Source organism: Meriones unguiculatus, chromosome 3 (assembly GCF_030254825.1).
Source record: "Meriones unguiculatus strain TT.TT164.6M chromosome 3, Bangor_MerUng_6.1, whole genome shotgun sequence".
In the NCBI taxonomy this organism is placed as follows: Eukaryota; Metazoa; Chordata; class Mammalia; order Rodentia; family Muridae; genus Meriones; species Meriones unguiculatus.
In genome coordinates, this window is record NC_083351.1 from 184,373,204 (window position 1) to 184,393,033 (window position 19,830).

General features: G+C 41.3%; 1 protein-coding gene across 4 annotated transcripts in view; it reads right to left on the reverse strand.

The window, feature by feature from the left end:
- Nucleotides 1-19,830, reverse strand: part of Astn2 (astrotactin 2) — a 995,804-nt gene that overhangs the window by 642,889 nt on the left and 333,085 nt on the right. For all 4 annotated transcript variants that reach the window (XM_060381206.1, XM_060381207.1, XM_060381208.1 and 1 more), the window contains one exon: nt 12,836-12,943. In XM_060381206.1, coding sequence (XP_060237189.1) covers nt 12,836-12,943 — 108 coding nt within the window. The remainder of the gene's footprint in view (nt 1-12,835; nt 12,944-19,830) is intronic.

A 19,830-nucleotide genomic window follows, 5' to 3' on the forward strand; every position in this document is an offset into this window, starting at 1 on the left:
ATTAAAGCCTGGAAAAGAAAACCACCCAAACTAAGAGTCAATACTCTATGAGGCTATGGTGAGGTCATGTACCAAGCAGCACAAATAGCTTTGATGCAGTGGGTTCCTACAGTTGACCTCTTCATCAGGAGAACAGTTTTTCAGCGAAAAGAGAGTCCTGCTTTTCACACAGGACAGGGTAGAAGAACAAAGATGACAGACTGTTCTCACTTAGAACTGGAAGCACAGAATCATGAATCCCCATTCTAATGGAAAGGAGTAAAAATCACGCTGAGTTTAGTTGAAAACAAGAGAGAGAGACAGAGAGAGAGAGAGATTATTCCTTCCTGCTAGTGTAAGCAACTAAGAACGACATGTTTGCTTTATCGCCTTTGGTCTCCCATTTGATTCCTGACAGCCATCTCCCTCCCTTGTGTGCAGGGCTGTCAGGTAATGTGCTGGTTGGCATCATGAAGGAGCCAGAGAAAGAACAGTTAAACAGTATTTCAGAGACCTGCGGGCCTTAGAAAGGAGTGTTTGAAGTTGGCTGATGCTCTGCCTGCTTTTAAGAAACTCTCATTTGCCTAGGCTGCATGATAGTTCTGCAGGTATGTGCAGAGGAAGTCTGAAAAGAACCTTTAAGAAAAGAAAGCAAAAAATCTATTTCCTCTGAGGTCTGAGGGAAGAGAAAGAAGAGAAACATCAGAGAGAATCTTTCTAAGCCCATAATAATTTCTGAATCCGTAATTTTCTGTCCTTTGTCTCTCTAAATAGGGCCAACTCCAGGCATAGACTAAAACTAGTTTTCTATGTGTTACTTTTTTTTTTTCAGTAAGAGGAGTGCAAATTCCTAGTCTCTTCTCCAAAAAGGAAATGGAAATCTTCCTAGAGAGGCCTTGGCAGCTGTTTAGAGTAAGGTATCAATGTGACTGTGTATCATAAGGGCATCACTCTCCCCAGGACTTATGATAAGAGGGAGGAAAGTGAAGCCTGCAAGGTTCTCATGTGGAAAATTTTGAGGTGCTATTGGCAGTGATTTGATTATAACTTTTGAGCTAATTTAGAATGAATACAGTTCAAGGTTGGGTCCGGCAACCATTGACTCTGTGGCCTTTTTGAAGTTACTCTGTCTGGGCGGCGTTTTTATAGATATGAGATAAGGAACACTGTTGATTATGTAGGAATGTAACTGGCTATGCGGTGGCTCTGAACCACTGCAGAACACTTAAGAACTGGATGCTTCCATGTTCCACTGTTAATTGTTGTTCATATTCTTGGCTGGGGAATCCAAAAACCAGAATAAAAACAAGGATGTGCTGTGGACTATGGGACTGTGTTGCAGAAGCTAAGAATTGGTAGCTTTGGACCTTGGCTGGAAACTGAATCTAGGAAGAATTTTATATCAATGAGAAGCCTCCTTACTCAGAGGTTCCCATACAGTGAAAATGAGGTAAATGCCTAGTTCTTGCACTTCTTTTAAACTTCTTAACTGACACTGATGCTCACTGAGGTTTAGGGGACTACATAGCACTAAAAGCCCCTTATACAACCAAGAGGACCTCCCCAGATATCTAGCTTTAACCTGGGACAGGTTCTAGAACTGCATGTGTGAAGCAGCTTGCCATTCAGGTTTCAGCCATCCAGTTTCCTCAGCTGACCCTGCATCTGTGTCTGGAGAGGATCACTCTCTTTGAGGCCCAGGACATGAGGGCTTGCTTGCTACTCTGCCTAATAGTTTATTGTCTCGCCTTCCACGGAAGAGTTTGCAGTTCTTGGACTACTTACACAAGGTGGGCCTAGAGCCAGGCGCTAAATTCTTACTTCTTCTGACATTTCTCTCCCATGGCCTGTGATAACCATTTATCACCTGGACAGGGATTGCTGGTAAGATGCAGAGGATTTGGATTGTGCTGTGAAAAGTTCTTTCTGCTATCCTCTCTGGACACATGCCTAGCAGCACAACTGAGGTAAAGGTGAAAGTGGGGAAGGAAGAACAACACACATAGTATATAATATGAAGTAAAAAAGACTTTCCAGGGCAAAGGCTGCTATTAAAATACAAGGTTACATGGGAAAATGTGCTGTACTTTTCACTCCACCCCATGATGAAGAGCCTTTTTTTCTGCAAGGAAATGCAAATATATATATATATATATATATATATATATATACACCAAGGGTACATCTGATGGCAATTATTCATGATTAACTTCTGTTTTAGATATCTTCTATTGCTGTGATAAGACACTATGGCCAAGGCAACTTATAGAAGCCAGAGTTAGTTCATTTTGGTGGCATGGGCTATAGTTTCAGAGGGTTAGTGTCTGTGAGCATCACGGTGGCAGCAGGCAAATAGGCATGGTGTTGTTTTGAGAGCTTAGGTCTTGGTCCAGAGGTCTGTGGCAGAGAGAGATAAATGGGAAAGGTACAAGCTTTTGAAGCCCAGTGACATACCTCCTCTAACAAGCTCATACCTCCTAATGCTTCTCAAACAGTTTCAACACCTGGGGACCAAGTGTTCTAGTATAAGCCTGTGGGGATTAGTTTCATTCAAACCACCACAGATTTTTAATTTCATCTTATCGTAAAAGTTGTTCAGAAATGAAAAATGTGCAGCTTCCATGGTGTAAGTACACACAGCTGCCTCCCACAGACTGGGCTTATCTGGCTCTAGCATAGTCTCAGTGCTTCCTAGAGATCATTCACCAGGAGTTACACTGTTGGTTTTGCTCTTAGGTCTTTGGTTCAATGGTGCTGCCATTCCTCCTTCAGAGGAAATTACCTCTTTGTTTGTGTTTTCAAGAGAGTGTTGCTCTGTGTATCAGAGGTGTGACATTCCCATGCAACTTTGTAAACTAGGCTGGCCAGGATGGCCTTGAACTCACAGGACTGCCTCTGGCTCTGCAGTGTTGGGATTAGAGGCATATGCCAACACCCAGCTAGAAACTTTCTTCTTAATGCTGTCTGCATCTGGATTTTATGCTACTTATTTCTGATTCCAGTCCCCTTCTTGGGTTACCCCACTACCAAATGAGTTACAGAGCTGGTACTAGGAAGTTCTTAATAATATCAGTTATAGTTTCAGGTTGTTTAGACTTCTTGCAACAACATAAACATGTTGGATCCTCTTCCTCTTACCTCTGGGCAATGCCCTGGGCCAGGCACTCCAGTTGGTTCTTTCTTTTGAGACAGTTTTTTCGAAACTGACATGATATTTAGATGAGGATGATTTTGAAGACCCCACAATTTCTAGTTCCTATTGATGTAGCTACAAACAAAAGTCCAACACCTAAGGCTCAAGGAGCATGGCAAAAGGGAGCAGAAAGACTGTAAGAGCTGGAGAGACAAGGATTTCTAGTGCCAGGCAGTGTAATCTAGACAAGACAGGGAATCTATACCCATAAAATCTCAACAGTGTGGCTGATAAAACAGGCCTTCATTATTCCGATACCAGCTGACATGCCAAAGTGGAAGGGGTTAATTTTGTAAGTCCCAGACATGGATGAGCACCCACATGCAATTAGTAGCTAAGAGCAGGGAAACACTTTTCTCCAGGCACAAATTGCTTGATAGTTTATTCAATTCCTAACTGCTAGTCATAAACACATGTACCTATAAACAACATTATATTAAAAGGACTTTGTGTGTGTGTGTGTGTTTGTGTGTGTTTGTGTGTGTGTGTGTTTGTGTTTATGTGTGTGCGTGTGCAGTATAATAGTAGTAACTGAAGAACAGGTCACAAACTTGAACAAGTATAGAAACACAAAAGGAGTTTGGGGGAGAGGGAAGAGTAGCTATGATATGCATACAGTGCTTTTGAATAAAATTCTAAAACAAAACATAAAATTTAAATTAAAAGCTCTGATTCTCCCACCACTTCCAACTCTCAAATCTTGAGATTAGAGGTCTGTATGTGCTACTATACCCAGTTCGTATGGCACTGTGAATAGGACCCAGGGCCAACTGTATGTTAGACAAGCACTCTACTTCCTGAGCTGTATTCCTAGGCATTGTGCTATGCGTTTACACTCCTTATCTCATTCATCTATAGACTGCCCTGGCCATTCTTGTTCACCATCATGTTTCCCTTTCCTCATGGTCATATCACATACATGAACTTTCTTAAGATTCTATTTTCTCATCTGTAAAATGATATTACTGAGATGTTTATGAGATAATTTATTAAAAAGAAATACAGTAACACAAGGAGCTCTCAATCAATATGGTGAGGTTGTATGTCTTCCTTTCCCCTTTCCTTCCTCTTTCTTGCTCTAATTTGTGTCATGGACTCTCAGAATAGCATGGCTGAAGACTTCAGTACCACCAAGTACTACCTGGGTGTTTGATGGATGAGAGGCGGAGGCTCCAAGTCTCCTAACTAAATGAAATGATATCCAAGATTAGGATACAGGTAGTGACTCATCTCTCAGTTGGCTATTCATCCCTTTCACCTTGCCTTCCTTCTTTCCTGGAAGCTTCACTCTGTTGCTAGCTTCCCACCTAGTGCTGACAACCTTTTCTTCCCTATAGCTAAAGGACCTCCCGCTAACTGTCTAGAGCTTCCAGATCATGTTTTTCTTAGAGGGGAGCTGCCGGGCTGAGAAATCAGGCTCAGCCGTCTCACAATTCTGACAACATGCTTGCCCTCTAGAGCCTGACCATCTTTCTCAGGTCATTCTGGCTACAAATTCTTCAGAGGCTGATTAAGTATAGATCAGTGTGTCTGCAGTGTTTACTTTTCCTGAGTAGCAGGTCCTATGAGGATAGCTACCAGCATGCAAACGGCTGTGTATGTAGGAAAATCTCTCTTCAGACAAAGGACAGCAGGCAGTGAAAGTAAAAGCTGTAGCATAGTGTTCCCAGAGGCTGGGTCAACCAAATTCATCCCCACACTGAAAACAAGATGAGTTTGTGGGCCAGTGCACTAAAAAGAGACACGACTGTTGCGGGGCTCAAGCACTGATACGACATGCTGAGCCAACTGCTGCTGAGCTGGTCAGAACAGACTTGACTTAGAATTCCCTTTGCATATTTAATCCTCACCATACCCTAAGGTAGAGCAGAAACACAGATACTGGTCGTGCTCTTCTTTCCGTGATTGGCTGCAGTCAGAAGGAAAGGTCAATACAACTCCCATCTGGCCGTGAGAACTGAAACTCCCACCTGATAATTCTCAAGTCTACGCGCATCCCCAAAGCAGTGAGTGTTTTGTCTGGAAATAATTTCATGCTCATGAGACTGTGGCAAGGATAAGAAAAGTTAAGAACGTCCATATGTCATAGCCTCGCTCCACCCATTAGCATTTCATCTCATTTGCTTTTGTCATTTAAGGATGATATTTTAAACCTTGGAGGCAGTGCTTCCCTTCTCTACGCCTTAGTTCCTGTGAGGGTACAATAAAATATCTGCATGAATTGTCTTTTGAACTGAACAAAACCCTAAAGTTTGCTGAGTAGTGAAGGAAGAGGACAGGGCCACTCACTTTACCAGTGGTCAAGACAGATGTGGGCATTCCTTTTTCCCATTATCACCTCTGCGTATTCCTACAGCCCTGAACCTGTACTGTACATAACTGGCATTTCTCTTCTACCTCCGTCCCCCAAACCACAGGTATTCTTGGACTTTATACCTGGGCAAGTGAAATTCTTTGGATGCTCATTTTTCTTCACACTCCATTTCTATTTGCTGGCACCTGTTCCATCATGGCCCTCTCAGATTTTAGAACATTCTCCTGTTTCTAATCCCCAAAGCCTTTGTCTGAACATATGGCTTAGTATTGACATTCCCCCCCTTCTGGCCTTTTTTTTTTCCCCTGAGAAATGATTAAACTTGTGTTGTATATGTGTGTCTCTGAGTGTGTGTGCATGCATGAACACATGCATTTAAGTGTTTGCTGTTGTCTAGGACCATAAGGAAAATTTTACATATCCATTTATTTTTGCATAAAGTTTTGCTTACAATTCAAAAGTTCTTAGCAAGAGAAAAATCTCAGTGTAATAATCACCAAATTGTGGGGCTGCAGATATAGCTCATTGGTTAAGAACATTTGGTATTTTTGTAAAGGAGGCAGGTTTAGTTCCTGGCATCCAGAGAGTGGTTCACAACCATCTGTTTCTCAAGTTGTAGGGGATATGACACCTTCTGACCTATGTATGCACCAGACACTCATGTAATGTACATACATATGTGCAGGCAAATACTAATACATTAAAATAAAACAAGTAAATCTAAAATATCTAAAGAGTTACCAAATTAAAACAAGCAACTAAAATTAAATAAAAATAATAAAGCAAATAGGGTCATGTGTGCCCTGGTTCTCCCTGTTGAACTAAGAAATGCTCAGAAAAAGGGCATCAGCTGGAGACTCAAAAGGACTGGATCTATAGAAGCAACTGAATAAGCAAGATATGAGTGTATGGTACAGAGAAGGAGAAGGATTTACTGAAGATCACACAGCCACAGTACAGAGGGACGCTGGGAATCCCAGAGCTGGGGCAATTCAGCAGCCCAGCCAGAACCACTGTGTTTCCTACTCAGCATTGTGCCTCAGGCTTGACTCACCATCTGCACTTTTCATTTGGACCTTCAATTATACGCTAGCTTATTCTTATCAGCATCACTTCCTGTGTGAGCTGCAACCCAGTTCCTCAGGAGATTATAACTACTCTGATGACGGGGCTCAGGCTCCATTTCCCATATGGCCCAGCATCACGTTTAACCTGCATTTGTGAGTAACCAATGTTATTAGATTGAGCATAAAGTTCAGACTTGCTGGCAAGGTATCAATCTCTGCGGATGATTAACAGGAAAACAGAGACCTTGAGAGGAGAAAGGCTTCCCGCAAGCCACTAAACTGGTCAGTGATAAGGTACAGGCTTAGGCACATAGCCTGCACATGTGATTTCGTGTCCAGCATTCCTTGCTGTACACAGTACTATTTTAAGTCTGTCATTAGCTAATTCTGTAGACTACCATCACGATGGTAAGCCTCAAACAACTTTTATCTCAGATGATTATTTACTTGACCAGACACAGCACTGTTTGCTTGTCAAATAGCCTCTTTAGACAGCACAATATGAGATCAGGATTCATTTTACTAAGCACTGTGAAATTTTCCACCTGCTTTCTGAATCAGATGTACACTTCAGGGCAACTATTAGACATAGGTTTAAGGCAAGAGTCAGCTAACTATGGTCTGTGGATAAATTTACATCAGCATACTATGGACAATAAAGCCTTACTGGAACACATTTATTTACATCTGCCATCTATGAGTGTCCTAATGGAATGACACTGGGGGTGAATAGTTCTAACAGAATGTGTAGCCTGCAGGGCTGAACATGTTTATTATTAATAAACATGTTTATTAACTGGTTATTTATAAAAATAGCATTGATGATCTTATATTTAAAAAAATGCTATAACACACACGTGTCATTCTTGGCAGTTCATCAACCATGTGAATATAACACTTTACTACCTTGTACTAAAGGCCACCTGGCCAGTAAGTCACCTTTTCAAGCAGTTTTACAAATTGCTTGAATCATGTCCCACAATTTTTTTTTCTTCCAAAGATGCAAATGGCGAAAGTGAGACGCTGTTGTTGCTGATTTAGTTCAGAGCACAGAATGCCTTAAATGGAGGTAAAAAGTGGGAAAACACACCGCTTATTGAGCACTGGTGTGTGCTTTCTTTTCATGGACTTGCTCGCTGTATAAGGGATATCTTTTGTAATTAAATTTGTATTTTTTATATTCATTACAGTTTATTTACTTTGTATCCCAACTGTAGCCCCCTCCCTCATTCCCTCCCAATCCCATCCTCCTTCCCTGCCCCTCTCTAAGTCCACTGAGAAGGAAGGTCCCCCTCCCCTTTCTTCTGACCCTAGCCTATCAGGTCTCATTAGGACTGGCTGCAATGTCCTACTCTGTAGCCTAGCAAGACTACTCCTCCCTTGGAGAAGGAGAGGGGGGGTGAAAGAGCCAACTGAGTTCATGTCAGAGACAGTCCCTGTTCCCCTTACTAGGGTAACCACTTGGATACTGAGCTACCATGGGCTATGTCAGAGCAGGGATTCTAGGTTATATCCATACATGGCCCTTGGTTGGAGAATCAGTCTCAGAAAAGACCCCTGTGCCCAGATATATTTGGTTCTTGTGGAGCTCCTGTCCTCTCCAGGTCTTTTTTACTCCCCCTTCTTTCATATTATTCTCTCCACTCTGGCCAAGGTTTCGTTATGAAGCTCATCATCTGCTTTGATACACTGCTAGGTAGAATCTTTCAGATGCCCTCTGTGGTAAGCTCCTGTCCTGTTCCTTATTTTCTCCTACTTCCAATGTCCATCCCATTTGTCTTTCTAAGTGAGGATTGATCATCTTACCCTGGATCCTCCTTCTTGTTTAGCTTCTTTAGCTTCTTTACAAATTTTAGCATGATTATCCTATATAATATGACTAATATCCACTTATAAGTGAGTATATATTGTGTCTGTCTTTCTGCTTCTGGTACCTCACTCAGGATTATCTTTTCAAGATCCCACCATTTGCCTGCAAATTTCATGATTTCCTTGTTTTTAATTGCTGAGTAGTATTCCACTATGTCAATGTACCACAATTTCTGTATCCATTCCTCAACTGAGGGACAGCTTAATAGTTTGATTTCATATAGAGAAGGGTTCCAATGTTAAAACCCACCCAATTTCAGAGAAATGAATTGGCATCCAAACTTATAGTCAGGACTGCCTAAATCAAACACCAATTCTATGTCTCTCATGAGAAATCTTAACAGAGAGAACTATGTACCTGTTTGACCTATTGTAAATATTCTCTCTCCTCTTACTTCCTGATCCTCCTTCAGACTTCAGCCTCATGTGTATATTGTTCTATCATGAAGATTCAGTCCTCAGTACATCCACCTAGAATGGCTTATATACCAACTTGTTAAAAGAACACATGGTCAAAGAGTCCAAATTTCAACATTAATATTCAGGTGTTCTACCACTGTAGACAGTTGCTCCTTTTGTTTCCAATTTTTTATTTTTTATATTAATTATAGTTTATTCACTTTGTATCCCAGCTGTAGCCCCCTTCTTCATTCCCTCCCAATCCTCACCCTCATATCCTCCCTGCCCCTCTCTAAATCCCCAGCTCCTCTTCCACAGTCCTCATAAACTAGAACTCACTGGTCCTGTTGTCCTCCAATAGTTCCAGAAAATCTCTCCCTCTCCCTCTCTATCTCCCTCTCCCTCTTTCTGTTTCTGGGAACTTCTAAGATGGCAATAGTCAAATGCCACATTCTTCTTGATTTGGAAAAGGCAGCACCAGCTTTATTTTTAGATGGATATGAAGAGGACACAGTGAGTTAATATGGAATCCCAAATGCTACAAGAGGGCTGTTTCCTACAGCACAGAGATATGCCTTTCCTGGTATTTTTATCTATTTCTTCTTGAGTTCCTTATACTTCAGCTTTTCCCACTAAGCCAGACTGGCTCACATACAGCTGGATAGACCACAGGGAACTGCTGACTCACTACATTTACTGAGGCGGAGCTCAGATGGCAGTCACAGTGAGAGGAAGAATACTAGAATATCGGGGAAGAGAAAGTGAGGAACATAGTCAACCCAGGTGACTGACTCTATCCCTATGTCCTGGCATACACTCTTGAGAAACAGTAAATGGGAAGACCTTGGGTTATGGGTTCAAACTAGACAGAGCCTGAAGAAAGCCCATTTAAAAAAGGATGGACTCTCTGCTGCATAGAACAGAGAACAGGGAGCTCCAGGATTGGCTTTGACCAGCTCCTGCCCTCCCTTTTACTGTTTCATGTTCCAGCCTGGGCAAGTGGGTCTAAACTAATACCTAAGAGTGATTTGCCAGCAGATGTGAGATTGTCATAATCCCTAGACACATACCGGGTCCAGTGGTCTTTTCTTGGTAATATAGCTCTGTTTCAATGTCCTTACTCCACGCTAACATCTGCCTAAATTTTTTATAGATAGCAATCAATTTTAATCTTTAGAACATTCTTCTATTCTTATATCCTCATTTTATAGTTCAGAAAATGAATGCACAGTGATGTCCAAGACAGATGTTTAATATGGCATTAGTAAGTGTCTGGGCCGGAATTCAAACTCAGGGTGTTCAGAACTCATGCTCTTAGTGCTGTGTCCTATCGTCCTGGCGGTCCCGAGGACTTTCAGACATCTCTTGGTTCACATTTATACCATCTATTCCCCCTACAAGATGGCAAGTGCTTCAAACTCGTCACCTCATTTACTTAGCCTGAGAGGAGCAAAGAGGCCGCTGTGGCCCCTGAGACAGTGGATCTAAGTTCACATGGCTGAGCAGAGCCCTTGCCACGACAACAAACAGATCAGCAGAAGCAGCACTGGGAACACTGGCATGAGTGACAGCTTCAGCAAGGTCACGTGCACTATCAACAAAGCAATGCCAAGGGCAGAGTCACCCATTTGTGACCCAGCACAAAGGGAAGGAAGTACACTCAGGGTCTAACAGGAATTTCTTTCCTTATTTGGTTCTCTCCCTTAACGTATCTTTTTTTTTCCTTGCTGTTCTTCATCATTAAATAGCTTCACATTTTCATATAGTATATCCTCCACATGGATAAGGATTTTTAAACATTTACTTGGTTTTGTCTTCATGTGGTTGCGGCTGTAGAGCTGTTTGTAGTATACATGCAAGGTACGGAGAACAAAAAGAAAGACTGACTAGGAAATGGCACTAGTAAAGAGTAGAAAGCATAGAAGAGGAAAAAGAAGGGATTATGAGAAGAGGGCAAAAGAAAAGATGCAAGAGAATGTGGCAGTAATTAGAGACAGAGGGACAATAGAAAAAAGAAACAGATAAAATAAAAGGGCAGATATCAAGGAAATATAGGATCCCGAAAAGGAAGAATAATGTGCAGCAGAAACCAGACTGAAGAAAGAAGATCGTGCTATCAGTGGGAAATAAGTGGAAGAAGAGAAGAAGGCAATGGCTTTGTCAAGCAGGGCGAGGGCAGGAGGGAGAGGAGTCACAGCCTTGTTGCTCTCACTTTCCGAAAGCACAGCCAGGCCTTCTAGAGTGCCTAGAGGCAGTGGGCCAAGTTTCTTATCTCAAGACTGGTTGCCTGCTTTTACTTTTATTTTTTAAGTTTAACTCCAATTTATAGGGTGCATGCTCCATGATGGATGCCTTCCCACTTAGCTGTAAATAGCCCAGTCCTGCTGAGGAAACCCACCGTTCTCTGGTTCTAATTTTGGCTGTGGGATTGGGGGAGGGAGAAGACATGTCAGGAACCATCGATCACGAACTTCTAAATCTGCTGTACAATTGATCCCTGAAAGTCACTTTAGAGCATAAACTGAGGAAAAAAAGGATCTCTTATTTTAAGGCTGTAGAAGCTGAAAATTCCTCCTAGGGAATATGTCAATGGAAATACTTCCATATGGAGCCTTTTTCATGATAGGTACCAAGGGTCGGGAGAGTAGAATCGAAGCAAGGAAAGCTGAAGTGACATTAATAACACCCACCTCCATTTTACCCTTACAGGAAGCACTGTGATGGCTTTTTATATAATGCGATAGAAATCAATAGCCAACTCCAAATGGCAGTTAGAGCCATTTCAAGACCCATTCTACAGATGAAGGAATGTAAATAACTTGCTTAAGGGTAAAATGTCCCCAGAGGTATATGATTCATGCCATTGGTATGAAAAGTCCATCATGAACAAATGTTCCTGCCCCAGGCAACTCTTCACCTCTCTTCTGTGCAAAGGTGGTAGAGGGCAGAAATTCTGACATATCCATAATCAACCAGTATTAATGATTAACCATAGTTCTCATAATGACAGTCAATGGAAGCTGACAGACATGCCTTCCTCTGTAAGATGGGACCCTCTTTTCATTGAATGGTCAAAGCTTGGTAACCTGTACCAGCTCTTAGAAGTTAATATGTTTACACCCCAGAATCTCTTATGCAAACACCACTTTACATTTGCTAATTTCCTGGCCTTAGGTAATGCTCAGAGATGAGGAACTGCTTTTATATATGCCCTTCTAAAATATATATAGTATATCCTATTGAATCATAAGAGCAGTAGGGACTTCACCTGCAGGTGTAGCCCTGTAATGATTCTTGCGCCAGCATTTTGATATCACTTACATTGACTTGTCATGAATAAATGCTGAAGGGACCCTTTAGTAGTTCTCACAATGCCTTCTTGTCAGCAACCAACTGCAGAACTTTCAGATCCAGAAAAATATAGTATGGACAAATATTTAATTCTATCCCACAGAACCTATGTATTTTTCACTTGATAATATTATCTTTAAACTTCTGCTGCTAAGAAGTGCAAAATTTAATTGGTAGCCCATGTTAAGAACTGTCCTTCCCATGTTAAGAACTGTCCTTCCCATGTTAAGAACTGTCCTTCCCATGTTAAGAACTGTCCTTCCCATGTTAAGAACTGTCCTTCCCATGTTAAGAACTGTCCTTCCCATGTTAAGAACTGTCCTGCACCCATGATACAGATTACCCTACACACATTTAACCTAAACACGATTTATTTTTAACACTAGTTTTCTTTCAATATGATTAGTTATTTCATTTCCTATACTGAAATTGCAATATGCATACTTTAAGAGAAGTTGTCTGTACTTATTGTGGGGGATGATCTAGGGAAGGAAATAACCAAGGAATGGAATAGAAAAGGAAAGATTGAAAGCCGGCGGTGTGATCAGTCCTGGGATGCTCAGTGTTGAAACAGATTTACATCTGCCATGTATCATGCAGTATGTTCCCCGGACTTTGTAAGTACACATAGCAGTTCTGGAACCTTCCCAGTGACTGGATTACCTTTGCTGCGTCGCCGGCTGCGGTACTGCTCTGTGTAGAATGTCAGCTGTGTTTCGTCATCTGCTTCTGAGCCTGATGTCCCTTTGGCTCTTCCAAAGCTGATTCCCCCTGCAGAGAAGCACCATCAATCAGTCACTCTTGCAGGACTCTAGAAGCTTGTTAAACTCCTCAGCCATCCTGAAGACCCACAGCCTTATCCTCAGGCTTCTCCTGCTCATCCCCGATGACCCAGGAGTCTGCATGATTAATGGCAGTAGTTGAGATTGGCAGTGAGGCAGATCTGGGTTCTCACCATAGTTCAGCAGCTTCCAAGGTATGTGACCTTGAGGTACCACCTTACCTTTATGAGCTCTCAGCTGTTTCTAAAACAAGAGCAGTAACTCTTAACATTGAGGATTTGCTTTGAAGATTAGAAAGAAGTATGACATATAAAAAAGGGAGGTCCACAGTGAGTACTAAATAATGAAAAAACAGTATTGCTATAAATGATGAGCTAATGCTAAAAAAATATCTCGGCAACTTAATTTTACATACATTTCAACCAAGGGCTTGGAATATGCCAGGCTCAAAGCCAGACACAGAGACACAAAGATAAATGCTGCCTGGACCATACCAGCCAGGACATCATATGCTAGTCAGAAGGAAAAATGGATCCTAAGGAGCCTTAAACCTAATTCATGGCTTATGTTTTCCACTCAACGAGATGCTAGCAATATGGGGTAGAGTAATTCATTTTAACATGGAGGATCTAAGAAAGCTTTATGGAGGAGTGAAAATTTAAGGTGTAGTTTGAAGGATATATGGGGCTTTGGCATTAGAAAAAAAGTTTCCAGGAGCCACCTTGTGAATTCTCCTTGAGGATGGGGAGGTAAGCAAATGCAGGCAATATCTAACCCAGGACTGACTAGGACTGAGGTGCTCAGGACACACTCCTCGAGGGCATATGAGGTGGGTCCTTTTCTTTAACTGTCACTGAAGGTCAGAGAGAGAGAGAGAGAGAGAGAGAGACAGAGAGACAGAGATAGTCAATCACACATGTGAATTAGGATACTCTGGGTGCCCTGGTAGTGGACTGTATGCCAGGCTGAGTGAGCAGCTAGGGGTCTATGATGACCCAGAAGAACAGGTACAGGACGAGATAGGGACATGTAGAGTGTGGACGGGAACGAGGGATGAATATGAGGATGGCTGCTGAGATGGATTCAGAGGAAAATGCAGGGAAAAGGACAGTAGTTCACAAACAGTTGACTACTAAAGGTCTAATGAAAAAAGACTAGAAAGAACAGTGCCCAGAACAGTGACTCTAGAGGGAGGAGGACAGGAATTATTATTTTTTGAGTTTTGCATTTGTTTACATTTTGTTTATTTGCTAGTGAGTGAGCTAGTGAGTTGCGTCAGGTTTTGCAGAGGAAGTCTTTTTAATATAGCTCATTCTTGCCTTAGAGTCTTAATCCTCCTCCTCTGCCTACCAAGTGTTGTGATTACAGGCATCTGTCATCATGCCTGGTACTTTTTCAGAATTTTTAAGTGTTTTTATTTTTTTTTAAAGATAGGAATTAAGACACTGAGAAATTCTATACCTTGAGAAGAATCAAGAGGAACAGAGATCAAGAGCATGATATGGGTGGACAGGGGGAAAGAAGAGGTTTTTAAAGAATTGTGAAAATAATAGACTATATCCAGGGAGACTCAAGAAACCTGCAAAAGTAGTTTTTCTAGGTGGAGGATTAAGTGACTGTAGAATGAAGAAAGAGGGAGGCTACTCTGCCCTATAAATCTTTTGTATCTTTTGAATCAAACACCAAGTAACCCATTACCTATTCGAAAGTTCCACCAGAGGAAAAGAAAAGTAAAAGCATACATTAGAGGGAAAAGTTATTCAGTTCACTGAAGGATTTACTCTGTAATTCCCTTGGGTAGGGATTTTAAATGCCATTCACTCATGACATTACACTTGCAGACACTCTTCACAGCATGGTACTGTACCTTGATTCATTCTAGCAATGTTGCACAAAGAAATGTACACCTGACAGGATGAAATACTCATGGGGATATACTCATTGGGGAGCTGTAATTAACAATCTAGATAATTATTCTAGTTTCATTTCCATGTCTGTGACCAAACACTTTGACAATTAAGATAAGAAAGTGTTTGTTTCATCCTACAGATTACAGTCCATCACTTAGGAGGGTTGGGCCAGGAACCCAAGAAGGAATTTGAAGCAGAAACCATGGGGGAACGTTGCTTGCTCTCCCAACCTGTCTTGCTCAGGCTCAGTAGTTTCTTCCTATAGCCTAGCTCCACCTGCTTAGGGATTGGTACCATCCTCAATGGGCTGAGCACTACTGCATCAGTTTACAATCAAGATTATCACACACATACACATCCAGAGACAATGAATCCCATAAAAACAGTTACTAAACTGAAAAGACCCTTTCAGGCAATTCTCAGCTATGTTGAAAGTTAAACAAGAACCATAATATAGCAAAAACAAGGACATGCTGGGACAAAGTTAGTTGCCTGAAGGGTCATAGATGCAAATTTGGAGAGTTAAGCTTCAGGGCTTAGTATTCTTGTTCCAAATATGGGGTCTCTAGAATTCAAATTGTCCTCTGTGTCAAATAATTTTGTATCAGCCTGATACATGCTAAAGTCACCTGAGAGGAGGCAACCTCAGTTAAGAAAATGCTTCTCTAAGGCTGAGATGCAGGCAAGCCTGTAGGGCACTTTCTTAATTAGTCACTGATGGGGGAGGGCCCAGTCCAGTGCTCTCCTTGATGTGATACTGGTTGCTATAAGAAAACACTGAGCAAAGTTTGAGGAGCAACACAGTAAGCAACACTCCTCTATGGCTTTTCATCAGCTTCTGCCTCCAGGGTTTTGCCCTGTTTGTTCCTGTCCTGGTTTCCTTCAATGATGGGCTACAATGCAGAAGTATAAGCTCCCTAAAAACAAACAAAAAACAAACAAAAAACAAAAACAAACCTTTCCTCCCAAACTTGCTTTTTGGTTATGGTGTTTCTTTGCAACAACAGTAACCCCAACAAAACAAGCCACCTTGAAACATCTCCAAAGGAAATCTTTGAAAACAGATGAGCAGTCCATTATCACAGTGTCAAGTCTGGTGTAATGACAATTCCTTACCTCCTTCCAAAGTCATTGAACTCATAGGTGGGTGGTATCATTATGTCTATTTTACAGATGAGGCAACTAAGCCTCAGAATGAGAAGTGAATGAGTGGTAATTGAAGCTAGGCTTTTCAGCCAGGGGAGCAACACTGTCTTTCAGTGTAATGGACCATAAATTGAAAGACAAACAGTCAGTTCTCTTGTTCCCTTCCTTAACACAGCATTTTCTTCTTGTTGCTGGGGATGGAACCTTGGGTCTCATGCATGCTACTGACGTGATCTACCACAACGCTGTCAACCAAACAGCATTTTCAAGAGTGAAAATATTCAAGGCTGATCTTTGCTCCCACATGCGTCATTAGACGTGGTCTTAGAGGACACTTGCTCAATCCAGCTGAAAATAAGAACAGGGCTTAGAGGCAGTAGGAGACCCCAGTTCTACCAAATGAAACATCTCATCAAAAGGCTGTCAGAGGGAGTTGCTAGGAACCCTGTGGAGTTCTACAAGTAGCTGAACAGCAGAAAGCCCAAGGCCAGCAGGACTTTAAAATTTGCGATCAAAATACTTTTACTGTCATAAAGATGAAACAAAAAGAAGAAAGATGTAGGTGGGAGAGTAGGAGGACTTATTCCTCAGCCAGAGAGAAAGGAATATATTTGACCAATTCACTCAAGGACCAGGGGGAGCATCTTCCTAATATGTGGAATGTTAGGAGCAGCAGAGAAAAGGGAATATTGCAAGGCTACAGGACAATACCAGACCTGCTCCTGTCCCTTAGAGCCATGCCCTGACTTTTGCCATTACAGAGAAACTTTTTTCTACCCTTCCTCCCATGGCTCCTAACTCCCTTCCTACTTAGTCCTTTATTTTTTCTTCTCCTTTCCGCCTTTGGCAAGCAAATGATCTGTTCTGCCATCACCATAGTGAATTTATATAGTGTACATGATGCATAGAGAATTCCCTCCCTGGAATAGGCTAGTGGAGGTGACAGAAAAGTCACTAGACAATTCTAATAGAATAAGAAAAATGAAAACAGGAAGACACAGGAACGTTACGTGGTGTGATATGTCCAGGGCCACACCGTTGAGAAGCACTAGACTTCCATTCAAATCTCAGAAGAGGCTCTAAAGTCTGTTCCTTCAGGCTTTGTGCTGATGTGCAATACAATATGAGAACAAATACCTCATTTAATGTCCACAGAAATCCCAATGGTAGCATTAGGAGCCCTTTTTATCTGAATAGTGTAATGTAAGCTTGAAATGGACTTGGGGTTGTAGTTGAATCTACCTATCTCAAAAACCATTCTCATAACTAGAATAACAGAGAGAAGGTGTGTGTGTGCGAGTGTGTGTATGTGTGCGCATGCTCGTGATTGGACTTGGGGAAGTCTGTGCGTGAGCAAGGAATCCACACACTAAGCATTGCAGCTTAGCAGGTCTTTTCCTGTATCTTATCATAAAAACGTGTTTTCTACTCCCAGATTCTCCTCTAAGTTTTGCACAGTAACTCCCATCAACTTTAATAAGCTTAGGAAGATATTCTCATTTATCTATTCTTTAGTATGCCTCAGAACAGAGACCATGCCTCATGAACCAACAAAAATAGTAGTTGTTATTCATCCTCAAACCTCCACTGACTTCCACTTCCCTCTGTAGTATTAATTTTAGAGTAGAAACTGAGGTTCATCAAGGTTGCTTGTTCCCAGTCTGTCTAGTAAAAATATAACGTAAATGACATATCTAAGTTTAAATGTTGACATTCTTGTAGGACTCTTACCGGTGAAAGTGGGGGCTTCCTCTGACTATTTTGCCTATTCCTACGACTTTTTCCCTCATATGTGTTGCCTCATCCTCTCTTGATATGAGGATTTGTGCTTAGTTTCATTGTAACTTGTTATGCTGTGTTCTGATGATATCTCTGGGACACCTGCTCTTCACTGAAGGGAAACATAGGGGAAGTAAAGAGGAAGTGAGGGGAGAGAGGAAGTGAGGGCCAAGTGAGGGATTGGGGAAAGGGAGGAGTGGAGGAAAGTATGGTTGGAATGTAACATATAAGAGAAGAATAATTTTTTTTTTTTTAAAGATAAAGATGGGGACTGAAGAGATGGTTCAATGTTACAAGTACTGGCAGTTTTTCTAGAAGACTAGGCTTTAATTCCCAGCAACCATAATGTAGCTTAGAACCATCTGTGACTCCATTCCCAGTGGATCCAAGGTGTCATTCTGGTCTCTGTGGACATGCAGAAACATGCACAGAATGCATTCAGCAAATATGAACACACATATAAAAGAAGTAAATAAATCTAAAATGTTAAAAATAATTGGATTTAATTAATATTCAGGATATATTTAAACAAATATATAAATAGGTTATATCCATATGTAACTAAATGAAAGTCCTGAAATATTTTATGTGTTTCTTTTCTTTTTGTTTTTTGGTTTTTTGTGTGTGTTTCTTTATAATGACTCTTTAAAACTGAATATGCATGTCATTTTGCAGCACATTTCTGTATAGATAACCCGTATTTCATGTACTCACCACATTGGAGAACACATTTATAGAGACACTGTACAACAAATACTATGACAAAGAATAATTACCTGGGCACAGCGGAAATACAAATAAGCCACAGGACCCATGTGTTGCTAATCTTTATATGCAAATTACATGAAAGAAGGTAGAGATGAGATTTCATTAAACAACAATGACTACCTTTGCTCTCAAGGTTCTTAGGATATAGTTGGTTTCGTACTGCTTTAATTCATGGGTCTTGAAAGGTGTGTCTGCCAGTAGAAGGAAATTAAGTTACTGACATCAGATAGGAGCTATAATACTGTGTCTTCCTCGCTAACTGTGAACTTGGGCCAGGTTCATCATCCCTCTGAATTCATGGTTGACTGTCAGGTCACACGGTCATTGTGGGTAAAGTGTTATGTTGCCTATGAACAATTGGCACAGTGACCAAAAGCTTGGAGTAGGGCACCTCACTTTCTTAACTTTTAGTTGCCTGCCTTAGAAGGAAAGAAAGGTTGATGCAGGGATAGTCAGTCTTCCCAGTGACATCCCAGAAATGTGGCAACTATCCAAGGTAGATAGCGATTGAGTATCCATATAATGTGAAAAGGTGAGGTGCCAATTATGGACTGACTCAGAGGTGATTCAAATGGGCATAAAGGGCTCCCACAGCTGCTGTCATGATAGAAATTTGATGATTTAGTGCCCTAAGGTGTAGACATTAATTACTAAGGGCTCCTCTCCATTTTCCACTTAGCCAGGGACTTGGAAAAAAAAAAAAAAAAAAAAAAAACAGAAGAGGTGATCCTTGTGCCAGAACTGGTAGCTTCTGCCCTTACTCCTGGAGCTCCTGATTCTCTGTCCTGAGTGATGGAGCCACCAAGGCACAATGCACAGGGCAAGGAGTGCTGTACAGGTCACTTTACATGTGAAAACGCAGCTTCACCTCACAGGGTGCCAAAGAGGCAATAGTGATTTCTAATTTTAGTGACCAACAATCCAACCTTCAGAATCTGCATAAGACAAGAGACAATGGAGATTATAAAGAGCAGGTCTGATTCAACACTTCCTGTTCTCATAAAATTGTGCTCAGTTTTATTATTTATTGAGGAAATATAAACCAAGACCATTGATATGAAGTAATAGTGGTAGTTTGATTTTCAGGAAAACAATGGAACAAAGCAAATTTTATGTGTGTACAATGTCAGTGGGGATGAAAATAAGAAAGCTGCTATGAAAAGTAGTTTGGAATTTTCTCAAACTGTTAGACACATTTACTACATAACTCAAGAATTCTACTTCCAGGCATATGACAACAAGGACAGAAAACTGATTTAAACAAATAGTTGTA